Source organism: Salmo salar, chromosome 16, assembly GCF_965601325.2.
Source record: "Salmo salar chromosome 16, fSalSal1, whole genome shotgun sequence".
Taxonomy (NCBI): domain Eukaryota; kingdom Metazoa; phylum Chordata; class Actinopteri; order Salmoniformes; family Salmonidae; genus Salmo; species Salmo salar.
In genome coordinates this window covers 53,169,512-53,183,873 of record NC_138306.1, presented here as the reverse complement: position 1 = coordinate 53,183,873, position 14,362 = coordinate 53,169,512, and the positions used below count along the sequence as shown (strand labels likewise).

General features: G+C 42.3%; 1 protein-coding gene across 1 annotated transcript; it reads left to right on the top strand.

Annotated features, from left to right (window-relative positions):
* Positions 1-384: 384 nt before the first annotated feature.
* LOC106564417 (5-hydroxytryptamine receptor 3A-like) lies at positions 385-12,178 on the top strand. Its single transcript, XM_014130507.3, has 7 exons — positions 385-576; positions 4,533-4,656; positions 7,814-7,986; positions 8,223-8,433; positions 8,626-8,829; positions 9,096-9,338; positions 12,042-12,178. Exons 1-7 carry the CDS (start codon positions 385-387, stop codon positions 12,176-12,178), a joined length of 1,284 nt encoding a protein of 427 aa, XP_013985982.3.
* Positions 12,179-14,362: the final 2,184 nt, after the last annotated feature.

The following is a 14,362-nucleotide window of genomic DNA, read 5'->3' as shown; positions in this document are numbered from 1 at the left end:
CTTTTTGATATTACTTGGGGTATCTGATACCTTAACGATCAAGTTCATAACATCATTTATTTGTGGGTTTGCAGTCAATTCATTTGACTATCATATGAAAAAGTAGCAAGGTCTTCATAATTCAAACAAGACTCTAATAATTATATCTACAATATGCTAGATCCCCAATAGTTGGCGAAATGAAATACTTTTTTTCACTGAAGATGTTCAGATATTTGACATAATTTATCAGATTCTCGTATCCAGAGCAACATACAGTAGTGAGTGAATACATTTCCATTCGGGTCCCCAGTGGAAATTGAACCCACAACCCTGGTGTTGCAACTGCCATGTTCTACTAACTGAGGAACACAGGACCATATCAAAACCACAATATAAAGCACCATGGTTACCATTGTTCCCCCAGCACCATGCATGAGATGTAAGATAGTGGTGAACTGCACCAACCCCAACACCATATCCCTTCTGGCCGCCCTGGAGAACGTCATGAAGTTGTACTCCATACGACCTGTCATGAACCTCTCAACCCCCACCAACATCAGCATGTACTTCACTCTCTACGGCATCCTGGGTGTGGTAAGGAGTAGTAGGACAGCATGGTATCCCTTTCAACTAGTTCACCTGAAGAGACATACCATTAAATCCATCAATGTATTTGACATGTGCTATTGTCACATCCTGACCAGCAGAGGGAGGTATTGTATTAGTTTTGGTCAGGACGTGGCAGGTGTTTTGTGTGTTAAGTGTTGTGTTGGTGATTGGGACTCCCAATTGAAGGCAGGTGTGTTGAGTTGCCTTTGATTGGGAGTCCTATATAGGAGTGTGTGTTTTTCTTTGGGGTTGTGGGTAGTTGTTCTTGCATTGTGTTTTGTGTGCCTGCAAGACTGTTCCTGTCTTGTGTATTGTTTTTGTCTGGTGGATGCTTTACTCCTTTTTGGAATTAAAATATGAGTATCCACATACCCGCTGCGCCTTGGTCCATTTTTGAAGACAGTTGTTACAGCTATATTGTTCTGAATGTTCCTCCACATCATGTTTCGTAGATCTATGTAAAATGTGGCTTTATTTCCTTTACTTTATATCCTACAACAAAAAGTAATTCTCTTTTCAGGAAGAAAAAGCACAACTGTTGTACACCTACATTTGGCTGGTGAAGGTGAGCGTATTATTTTATTATTTTTGGAAGTATACGTACACAGTGTATGGGAGTCATTTTCAATGTGCACTTTGGTTTCTCATTCTCCTACAGCAGCTGTGTTAAGGACGTTACTTCACATTACTTCATATTTGTTAGGGCACCAATATGTACTGGATAGCAATAGTGATATTTTTTAGTTTTAACCAAATATATATATTTTATCTTTGACTGTAGAACAATCCTAAACATCATATTATCATTTTGAGTGCTGCTTCCAGACTTCTTCCAAACATATTGTATTGTTGCTAATGTGTTGTTTCAGGAATGGGAGAATGAATTTTTCAGCTGGGACCCAGTCCAATGCGGCTCTGCCAATATTTCTCTCCCCAGGGAAAGGTTCTGGTCACCAGATGTGGTAATCAATGAATTGTGAGTTAAACATCTCTATAGTCTATATAGATACCATATACTTATTTTTTTGATGAAACATTGGATTTGGTCTTACTGCTATTAGCCCATAGAAACACAGTGAGTAACAGATGAATACATGAAAAAACACATAGCAAAATATTTATGAAAAGGAAGTTAGTTTTAGTCTCTTTCCTATATCTGAGAGACAAAAGAAAGATCAGGCAATGTATAATTTTTTTGACCCACATTGAACTGTTTATTTTTTTTTTGTTGAAATCTTGGCACAAAAACTGATTCAATATACACTGAACAGAAATATAATTGCAACGATTTTTACTGAGTTACAGTTCATATGAGGAAATCAGTCAATTTAAATAATTTCATTAGGCCCTAATCTATGGATTTCACAAGATTGGGAATACAGATATGTATATATTAAAAAAAACATACAAAATGGGTCTCAGGATGTCATTGCGGTACTTTTGTGCATTCAAATTGATAAATGATCAAATGCAGTTGTGTTCGTTGTCTGTAGGTTATGCCTGCGCATACCTTAACCGCACCATCACCATAGGGCACTCTGTTCACAATGTTGACATCAGGAAACCACTAGCCCTCACAACGCCATACACATGGTCTGCGCTTGTGTGGCCGGTTGGACGTACTGCCAAATTCTCTAAAATGACGTTGGAGGCAGCTTATGGTAGAGAAATGAACATTAAAATCTCTGCCAACAGCTCTGGTGGACATTCCTGCAGTGAGCATGCCAATTGCACGCTCCCTCAAAAATTGAGACGTCTCTTGTGACAAAACTGCACATTTTACAGTGGCCCTTTATTGTCCCCAGCACAAGGTGCACCTGTGTAATAATCATGCTGTATAATCAGCTTCTTGATATGCCACATGTGTCAGGTGGATGGATTACCTAGTCAAAGGATAAATGCTCACTAACAGGGATGTTTTAACAACTTTCTGCAAAGCTGTCAAGGCAAAGGGTGGCTACATTGAAGAATCTCAAATATATGTATTTTTTATATATATATTTTTATTTAACCAGGTAGGCTAGTTGAGAACAAGTTCTCATCTACAACTTTGACCTGGCCAAGATTAAACAAAGCAGTGCGACACAAACAACAACACAGAGTTACAAATGGAATAAACAAACATACAGTCAATAATACAACAGAAAAAGTCTATATTCAATGTGTGCAAATTAGGTAGGATAAGGGAGGTAAGGCAATAAATAGGCCATAGTGGCGAAATAATTACAATATAGCAATTAAACACGGGAGTGATAGATGTGCAGATGATGATGTGCAAGTAGAGATACTGGGGTGCAAAAGAGCAACAACAAAAAAATAGCAATATGGGGATGAGGTAGTTGGATGGGCTATTTACAGATGAGCTATGTACAGGTGCAGTGATCTGTGAGCTGCTCTGACAGCTGGTGCTGAAAGCTAGTGAGGGAGATATGATTTTTGCAGTTCGTTCCAGTCATTGGCAGCAGAGAACTGGAAGGAAAGGCGGCCAAAGTAGGAATTGGCTTTGGGGATGACCAGTGAAATATACCTGCTGGAGCGCGTGCTACGGGTGGGTGCTGCTATGGTGACCAGTGAGCTGAGATAAGGCGGGGCTTTACCTAGCAAAGACTTATAGATGACCTGGAGCCAGTGGGTTTGGCGACGAATATGAAGCGAGGGCCAGCCAACGAGAGCATATAGGTCGCAGTGGTGCGTAGTGTATGGGGCTTTGGTGACAAAACGGATGGCACTGTAATAGACTGCATCCAATTTGCTGAGTAGAGTGTTGGAGGCTATTTTGTAAATGAAATCGCCAAATCAGTTTTACGAGGGTATGTTTGGCAGCATGAGTGAATGAGGCTTTGTTGCGAAATAGGAAGCTCGCTGAAGTGTTTTAGGGAGCGTTTGACAGTGATGAGGGGTGGTAATTTGACCGCAGACCCATTACGGACGCAGGGAAATGAGGCAGTGATTGCTGAGATCCTGGTTGAAGACAGCAGAGGTGTATTTGGAGGGCAGGTTGGTTAGGATGATATCTATGAGGGTGCCCGTGTTTACGGATTAGGGGTTGTACCTAGTAGGTTCATTGATCATTTGTGTGAGATTGTGGGCATCAAGCTTAGATTGTACGATGGCCGGGGTGTTAAGCATGTCCCAGTTTAGGTCACCTAACAGCACAAGCTCTGAAGATAGTTGGGGGGCAATAAATTCACATATGGTGTCCAGGGCACAGCTGGGAGCAGAAGGTGGTCTATAGCAAGCGGCAACGTTGAGAGACTTATTTCTGGAAAGGTGGATTTTTAAATGTAGAAGCTCAAATTGTTTGGGCACAGACCTGGATAGTAAGACAGAACTCTGCAGGCTAGCTCTGCAGTAGATTGCAACTCCGTCCCCTTTGGCAGTTCTATCTTGTCAGAAAACGTTATAGTTAGGGATGGAAATTTCAGGGTTTTTGGGGGTCTTCCTAAGCCATGATTCAGACACGGCTTGGACATCCGGGTTGGCAGAGTGTGCTAAGGCAGCGAATAAAACAAACTTAGGGAGGAGGCTTCTAATGTTAACATGCATGAAACAAAGCACTGCAATTACTCAGACGACATTCATTTTGCTCTACTACCACCGAACGTTGATATCTCTATATTTCTAGCATTACTATTGCTTCAGAGAGTACTTCATGTTTTACGCATAGGATATGAAATAGCTAAAATATATAGCTAAAACAGACAAGTTTTGATAGGGATGTTTGTATTATGCTTATTATAATTTTGGGGGGGAAGGATATCCTTACAAACATATTAATTCTGTCCCTTTTTATTGCACTTGTAACTGATTCAGTCACTATTAAAAAATATAAAACATATGATTTATATCAGGCCCATGGTTTGAAATTGTCCCCCTATTTCACCCTGTCTTACAGTATGGATGAAAACAGAGCTCCCATCGTCCCTTATGTGTACATTAAGCATACTGGTAAAGTGCGAGACGCCGAACCTGTTAGAGTGGTTAGCTCCTGTAACCTGGAGATCTACACCTTCCCCTTTGACGTCCAGAACTGCACCTTCACCTTCAACTCCTACATCCACCACAGTAAGACGTCAATGCCACCACGCTTTAGGACTTACTTGAACATAAGGATCCTATGCCAAACCCATTGCTCCTTCTCTCCCAAAAAAACATCCTGACTCTCTCTTGCAATCTTCAGCGTCTCATCCCGTCAGCGGGATCAAAATCCTGCGAAAAATCATATCGCCAATTAGCATTAAAAAAAAAATCATAATTTTTTTTTTTTATAGATACACCTCTTCTGAATCGACCCACGTCGTCCGATTTCAAAAAGGTTTTACAGGAAAAGCAAATCATTAGATTATGTTAGATGAGTCCATCGTAAAAAGCAGCAACATAGCCATTTTCCGACCAACCACTTGCATCACAAATAATCAAAAAACAGCTAAATGCAGCACTAACCTTTTACAAACTTCATCAGATGACACACCTAGGACATCATGTTATACAATGCATGCATTCTTTTGTTCAATAAAGGTCATATTTATATATAAAAACAGCATTTTACATCGGCGTCTGACGTTGACTAAATAATTTCCCCTCAAATGCGTCCCGGTAAACAATGCTACAATTCCCTAAATTACTATCCGATAACGATTTTTTAAATTTATATTGTCAATCTAACATTTATAGATGAATATCTCTTGAGAACACCTGGCATACCATATTTTAAATTAACTTTACTGGGTAATCACACTTTGCGATAAAAGGAGATGCGATACTCAGAAAATGAGCTAATATACAGAGCTCGGTGCCATCTTGGAACAATCGCATGTCACATCTCATCTTGTATAATATTGTCAATAATCGCCTACCTTTAGTTGTCATCATCAGAAAACAACCCAGGTCCACAACAGATGTATTTTCGGTCGAAAAAGTCCATACTTCACGTTCCATTAGCCTGCTGTTGGTAGCGCGTCCTAGGGCTCTCCAAGCGCAGGGCTGAAGTTCCGGATAAAATGAGATTCTCCCGCCTGTAGGTTCGTTCAAACATGTCAAACGTTGTAAAACATTAATCTTCAGGGCCTGTAACACCAAGAGAGCCAATAAGATTCAAGGGGGATGATTTCATTGCCTTTCAAACCGTTTCCAAAGGTGGGGGTAGACATGGCCGCCGGCGTCATAATGGTGATGGCCCATCCCCTGTGACCAATTTCCAATGAGTCTCATTCACTGAGTTTCGACTGTATAAGGCTCAAACCACTGTGAAAAGACTGGCGACATCTAGTGGAAGCAATAGGAAGTGCTCACTGAACCATGGTTAACGGTGTGATTTATAGGGAAAGATGAGAAGTCGAGTCCACAATTCTGAATTCCACTTCCTGTTTCAATCGGTCTCGGGGTTTTGACTGCCATTTGAGTTCTGTTATACTCACAGACACCATTCAAACAGTTTTAGAAACGTTAGGGTGTTTTCTATCCATATATAATAAGTATATGCATGCCCTAGCTTCTGAGTTTGATTAGTAGGCCGTTGAAAATGGGAACGATTTTTTTTCAAAATGCGCTGTGGCGCCCCCTATCCTAGGGTATCCTCAAGAGGTTAATGATAGGTATGAAACAGGGTTGTCCACCGAGTCCATTGAAGTTTTTGATATATTACTCAGTGTCAACCAAGTACCTGTTTGCTATTAGCCTGTTAGGGCTAGGGGGCAGTATTTGCACGGCTGGATAAAAAAATTTACCCGATTTAATCTGGTTACTAATCCTACCCAGTAACTAGAATATGCATATACTTATTATATATGGATAGAAAACACCCTAAAGTTTATAAAACTGTTTGAATGGTGTCTGTGAGTATAACAGAACTCATTTGGCAGGCAAAACCCTGAGACATTTTCTGACAGGAAGTGGATACCTGATGTGTTGTATTACCTTTAAACCTATGCCATTGAAAAACACAGGGGCTGAGGAATATTTTGGCACTTCCTATTGCTTCCACTAGATGTCACCAGCCTTTACAAAGTGTTTTGAGTCTTCTGGAGGGAGATCTGACCGAACAAGAGCCATGGAACGATGATGGCCCATTAGACACCTGGCGCGCGAGTTCATGTTGGGTACCCTCGTTCCAATACGTTATAAAAGAGAATGCATTCGTCCACCTTGAATATTATTCATGTTCTGGTTAAAAAAGGCCCTAATGATTTATGCTATACAACGTTTGACATGTTTGAACGAACGTAAATATATTTTTTCCCCTCGTTCATGAAGTGAAGTCCGGCGGGCTTAGATCATGTGCTAACAAGACGGAGATTTTTGGACATAAATGATGAGCTTTGATGAGCTTTTTTGAACAAAACTACATTCGTTATGGACCTGTGATACCTGGAAGTGACATCTGATGAAGAGAATCAAAGGTAATGGATTATTTACATAGTATTTTCGATTTTAGATCTCCCCAACATGACGGCTAGTCTGTATCGCAACGCGTATTTTTCTGGGCGCAGTGCTCAGATTATTGCAAAGTGTGATTTCCCAGTAAGGTTATTTTTAAATCTGGCAAGTTGATTGCGTTCAAGAGATGTAAATCTATAATTCTTTAAATGACAATATAATATTTTACCAATTTTTTCTAATTTTAATTATTTAATTTGTGGTGCTGACTTGACTGCCGGTTATTGGAGGGAAACGATTTCCTCAACATCAATGCCATAGTAAAACGCTGTTTTTGGATATAAATATGAACTTGATAGAACTAAAAATGCATGCATTGTCTAACATAATGTCCTAGGAGTGTCATCTGATGGAGATTGTAAAAGGTTAGTGCATCATTTTAGCTGGTTTTATGGTTTTGGTGACCCTGTCTTTGAATTGACAAAACATTACACACAACTCTTGTAAATGTACTGTCCTAACATACTCTAAATTTATGCTTTCGCCGTAAAACCTTTTTGAAATCGTAAAACGTGGTTAGATTAAGGAGATGTTTATCTTTCAAAGGGTGTAAAATAGTTGTATGTTTGAAAAATTTGAATTTTGACATTTATTTGGATTCAAATTTGCCGCTCTTGAAATGCAACTGCTGTTGATGGAGTGCACCACGGGTGGGACGCTTGCATCCCACCTAGCCCATAGAGGTTAAGCCCAAGTTTACCAATCCCTCAGTACAGATCATGTTCTGCTTCCATATAGGTTCAGCCCATTCATCCCAGGATGTCCCATTCCTTTATCTCCCCTGCAGTGTCGGACATAAGGATTATCTTAGGGAAGAAGGTGGAGGACATCCTGAAACGCTCCATTAGTGTGTTGTCCACTGAAGGGGAGTGGGAGCTGATGGACATCAAATCCAGCAAGTTCAATTTATCAGCACTCGATCAGGGAGAAAGCAACCACTATGATGAGCTCTACTTCTACGTATGAACCCAAAGCACCGCAATTTCTCAGATGCCATTAATTTGGCTCTACTACCACCGAACGTTGAGTTCTCCATATTTCTAGCATAACTATTGTTTCAGAGAGTACTTCATGTTTCACACATAGGATGCTAACCCAGCTAATTATGGCTTTGTCTTGTCTGAAATGGGAATATATTGCAAAACACCAGATCACCCTTCAAGGTTGTCATTGACTGTTGTGTCTCTGAACTGTAGATTGTCCTGAGGCGCAGAGCAACCCTCTACGTGGTGAACCTCCTGATCCCCAGCTTCTTCCTCATCACTGTGGATCTCTTCAGCTTCCTGCTGCCTCCCGAGAACGTGGACCGCTCCTCCTTCAAGATGAGTCTTATTTTTGGCTACTCCGTCTTCCTGCTCATCGTGAATGACCTGCTGCCCGTTACAGGAAGCACCATACCATTGATAAGTATGAAAACATGTGTACTGGAAGCACCATTTTTGTCGTAAGTCATAAATGTAGAGGTAGAAGTTTACTTGTGTTATTGGATTAGCTGGTTAGGGGGAAGTGTCTTTTTTGAAGTCCACTTCCTTTGTCCTCCTAAGAGTGGCTGAATATGTTCCTCTCTTCACCTCCCTCCTCCTCCTCCCACCCATGCAGATGTGTTCTTCGCCATCTGCTTGGCTCTGATGGTGGCCAGCCTGCTGGAGACTATTCTCATCACCAACCTCCTGGTTGCCTCCAGTAACTTCCACCCAGTGCCTGGCTGGGTCCGAGTGCTCGTCCTGCGCTTCATGGGGAACCTCGTCTGGCTGCCTCAGAAATCCAGAGAGGACAAGATCATCTGCAATCTAGTTGCAGGAGGTACCCCTGATCTGATCCTTCCAGGGAGTTACAATTACACAGACTTTCATGCAATTAGCAGAACCTTGTCTTATCTTGTCCAACCCAAAGCAATATAGTGAAAGCATTCAATCACAGGCCTGAACAGTAACATAAATGCAGGTATCACCTTGAGAAATGTTTGCAGCCATTTGATAAGACAGTATTGTACTATCCAGGTACATTAATAATTTCCTTCTTTAGTAGGTAGATTAAAAATGTCCACTTTCTCCCTTTCTACCCTCTAGTGTCGGTGGTTCAAACAGGAGAACCAGGTAAGATGTGGGCAGGGGCAGGCGATCCAGCCCTGGCGGAGCTGAGGAATCTGGGCAATGAGCTGCAGTCCATCCGCCTCCATATGGTCCAGCATGTGGACGGGAACCAGATCTCCCAGGACTGGATGCAGGTGGGCTACATCCTCGACCGGCTGCTGTTTGGCGTCTACTGCATCTTCATCACCTTCAGCTTCATCGTCATCCTCATTATCTGGAGTAATTCATACAACCAGTGATGTAATAAAAAAAAATAGGTGGTTAAACGCCATTCGTTGGGAATACAGTAACGCTCCCTATATTTCCTTATTATTTTCCCATGATTGGTGGCTACATTTTTGTGAAAAATACAAAATGTGAGGAAATAGTGCTTACCCTCCACTGCGTACAAGACTTAGGAGTCTACCATGTTGTTGACTGCTGTTTAGATTTAAAAACAATTACCTTAGAATTACCATAACTTCAACGATCGTTTGTTTGATCTTCTGGCTGCACTGAGTAGGTGTGTTGACTAGTACAAAAAAAATAAAAAATGCATGAAATTAAATGAAATGTATGAAATGTATACAATCACTACTGTAAGTCGCTCTGGAAAAGAGCGTCTGCTAAATGACTAAAATTTTAAAAATGTTGACTTAGATATTACTATATTAGAGGAAATATATTTTTATTTGACAAATAAACAGACTTTCACAAAAACCACTGTTTCATTACTAACAACAATCCCTTGGGGTTATCTGAGATGTTTTCTGAATTGTAATGTTGATGGTGGATCAATGATGATGATGATGAAGATCTGTCACGCAAGACATGGATCAATGACACGCAAAGTAGGGGATCATCCAAAAACCACATCCTTTTTTTGATTAGAGTGTCGACATAAAGGAAGTAATTTTTTTGTATTTTATTAGGATCCCCATTTGCTGTTAACAAAAGCAGCAGCTACTCTTCCTGTGGTCCACACAAAACATGTAACATTACATAATACAGAACATTAATAGACAAGAACAGCTGAAGGACAGAACTAAATCAATTTAAAAACGTCACACATAGCCTAAAATCGAGGTCAAGATAGGGGCGAGGCGTTGCTTTACTTGTTTTTGAAAACAGGTTTGCTGTTAATTTGGGCAAAATGAGATGGAAGTGAGTTTCATGCAATAATGGCACTATATAATACTGTACGCTTTCTTGATTTTGTTTTGGATTTGGGGACTGTGAAAAGACCCCTGGTGGCATGTCTGGTAGGGTAAGTGTGTGCGTCAAAGCTGTGTAAGTTGACTATGGAAACCTTTTAAAATTTGCAACATATGAATGTTTCTTCTAAAATGAAGAAGTGATGCAGTCAGACTCTCCTCAACTCTTAGCCAAGAGAGACTGGCATGCATAGTATTTATATCAGCCCTCTGATTACAATGAAGAGTAAGATGTGCTGCTCTGTTCTGGGCCAGTTGCATCTTAACGAGGTCTTTCTTTGCAGCACTTGACCACATGATTGGACAATAATCAAGACAAAACTAGAGTCTGCAGGACTGTTTGGAGTGTGGTGTCGAAAAGCAGAGCATCTCTTTATTATGGACATACCTCTCGCCATCTTATATTTCCCTCACTAACTTTACACATCAGCTAACTGAGCAGCTTAGTGATCGCTGCAGCTGTACATAGCCCATCTGTATATAGCCCATCCAATCTACCTACCTCATCCCCAAATTGTTTTTATTTACTTTTCTGCTCTTTTGCACACCAGTATTTCTACTTGCACATCATCATCTGCACATTAATCTCTCCAGTGTTCATTTTCTAAATTGTAATTACTTCGCTACCATGGCGTATTTATTGCCTTACCTGCTCACGCCATTTGCACACACTGTATATAGACTTTCTTTGTTTCTATTGTGTTATTGACTGTACGCTTGTTTATTCCATGTGTACCTCTGTGTTGTTTGTGTCGCACTGCTTTGCTTTATCTTGGCCAGGTCGCGGTTGTAAATGAGAACTTGTTCTCAACTAGCCTACCTGGTTAAATAAAGGTGAAATAAAAATGATAAAAAATCTTTACAACCATTGAATCTATGTGTTTTGACCATACCAGTTTACAATCTAAGGTAACACCAAGTTATTTAGTCTCCTCAAATTGTTCAACAGCCACACTTTCATTACAAGATTCAGCTGAGGTCTCGAACTTAGGTAAGGATTTGTACCAAATACAATGCTCTTAGTTTTAAAGATGTTCAGTTCATTTGTTACTGGCAGCCCATTCCAAATCTGACTACAACTCCTTGTTAAGGATGTCAGTCACTTCATTAGCTGTGTTTGCTGAAACGCACATGGTTGAATCATCAGCATACATCGACACACAGGCTTTGTGTCACGTTCGTTGTAATGATTGGACCAAGGCACAGCGTATGTTGAGTTCCACATCATTTATTAAAGAAAGTGTAACTTAGCAAAGACAAAAACAAATAAACAATAAACTAATAACGAACTGTGACTACAGAGAATGCTACGTGCACTAACTCAAAATAATATCCCATCACACACAGGTGAAACAAATGCTACTTAAGTATGATCTCCAATTAGAGACAACGATAGCCAGCTGCCTGTAATTGGGAATCATACCAAACACCCAAACATAGAAAAACTAAACTGGAACCCCACATAGAAAATAATAACTAGAAAAACCCCCAGTCACACCCTGACCTACTCTACCATAGAAAATAAGAGCTCTCTATGGTCAGACAGTGACAGTACCCCCCCCCCCCCCCCCCAAAGCTGCGGACTCCGACCGCAAAACCTGGAACAAAAAGGGAGGGTTGGGGGGGTGTCTAGTGTCAGTGGCAGCTCTGGTGTGGGGCGAAATACCCGCTCATCCGCCAGCATTGGTGGCGGCTCTGGTGCGGGCTAAAAAACCCGCTCATCCCGCAGATCCACCAGCATCAGGGGCGGCTCTGGTGCGGGACGAAGAACCCTCTCATCCCACGGATCCGCCAGCTTTGGTGGCGGCTGTGGTGCGGGCCGAAGAACCCACTCATCCTGCGGGTCCAGCCATGGACCCAGGCTGAACACTGTGCCTGGACTGGGCACCAGCACAGAAGAAGACTCTGGCCTTGGAGCTGGATTGGATGCCGTGCATCGGCCCAGGGGCAGGCTCCGGCCATGGAGCGGGACTGGACGCTATGCCTGGACTGGGCACCAATGCAGGAGAAGACTCTGGCCTTGAAGCTGGAGGTCCCGAACCATTGACCGTCTCAGGATGTTCCAGACCATCTCAGGAGGTTCCGGACCGTAGACCGTCACCAGAAGCTCTGGACCGGGAACTGTCGCCAGAAGCTCTGGACTGGGAACTGTCGCCGGAAGCTCTGGACTGGAAAGGCGCACTGGAGGCCTGGTGCGTGGAGCTGGAACAGGACGCACTGGGCTGTGAAGGCGCACTGGAGACCTGGTGCGTAGAGCTGGCACAACGTGTCCTGGACAGATGACCACCCTCACACGACAAGTGCGGGGGGCTGGCACAGGACGCACTGGGCTGTGAAGGCGCACTGGAGACATGGTGCGTAGAACCGGTATCAATGGTACCGGTTCGATGACACACTTCGCACGGTGAGTGCGAGGAGCTGGCACAGGATGTACCGGATTGGGAAGGCGCACTTGAGGGAGAGTGCGAGGAGCAGGCACAGGACGTACTGGGCTGTGGAGGCGCACTTGAGGGAAAGTCAGAGGAACAGGCACAGGACGCACCGGACTGGGAAGGCACACTTGAGGGAGAGTGCGAGGAGCAGGCACAGGATGCACCGGACTGGGAAGGCGCACTTGAGGGAGAGTGCGAGGAGCAGTCACATGACATACCGGACTGGAGAGGCGCCCTTGAGGCCAGAAACGTGGAACCGGCACAGGTTGCACCAGACTGCTAACCGGATCCTCTGGTCGGATGTTGAGCAGAACACACTTGCACAACATTTCTCTCATCTCACTCTCTCCCAACTTCGCCATTGCCTCCCTAACAGTCTCTGGCTCCACCCTCTGCTCAGTCGCCAGCTCCATGTGCCCCCGCCCCCCAAAAACTTGGGGTTGCCCTTGGGCTATCTGTAGCCGTGAACCCTGTCGTCGTCGCTGTCCTCCATTATCTCCTTCCCATGTCCATAAATCCTTCACCTGGTGAACCCGCTGCTTGGTCCTAGGGTGATGGGATATTCTGTCACGTTCGTCGTAATGATTGGACCAAGGCGCAGCGTACGTTGAGTTCCACATAATTTATTAAAGAAAGTGAAACTTAGCAAAGACAAACACTCAATAAACTAATAACGAACCGTGACTACAGAGAATGCTATGTGCACTAACTCAAAACAATATCCCATCACACACAGGTGAAACAAATGCTACTTAAGTATGATCCCCAATTAGAGACAACGATAGCCAGCTGCCTCTAATTGGGAATCATACCAAACACCCAAACATAGAAAAACTAAACTAGAACTCCACATAAAAAATAATAACTAGAAGAAAAAAACTGTCACGCCCTGACTTTCTCTACCATAGAAAATAAGAGCTCTCTATGGTCAGGACCTGACACTTTGTTTAATGCCAGTGGCAGGTCATTGGTAAAAATAGAAGAGTAGAGAGCTGCCCTGTGGTACACCACACCCTACATGTTTGACATTAGAGAGGCTTCCATTAAAGAAAAACCCTCTCAGTTCTATTAGATCGATAGCGCTGAATCCACATTATGTCAGAGGTTGAAAAGCCATAAAACATACAGTACCAGTCAAAAGTTTGGACACACCTACTCATTCAAGGGTTTTTCTTTATTTTGAGTATTTTCTACATTGTAGAATAATAGTGAAGACATTAAATCTATGAAATAACACATAAGGAATCATGTAGTAAGCAAAAAAGTGTAAAACAAATTGAAATATATGTTAAATTGAGATTATTTGAAATAGCCACCCTTTTCCGTGATGACAGCTTTGCACACTCTTGGCATTCTCTCAACAAGCTTCATGAGGTCGTCACCTGGAATGCATTTCAATTAACAGGTCTGCGTTGTTAAAAGTTAATTTGTGGTATTTATTTCCTTCTTAATGTGTTTAAGCCAATCAGTTGTGTTGTGAAAAGGTAGGGTTGGTATACAGGTAGGGTTGGTATATTTGGTAAAAGACCAAGTTCATATTATGGCAGGAACAGCTCAAACAAGCAAAGAGAAATGACAGTCCATCGTTACTTTAAGACATGAAGCTTAGGCAATCTGG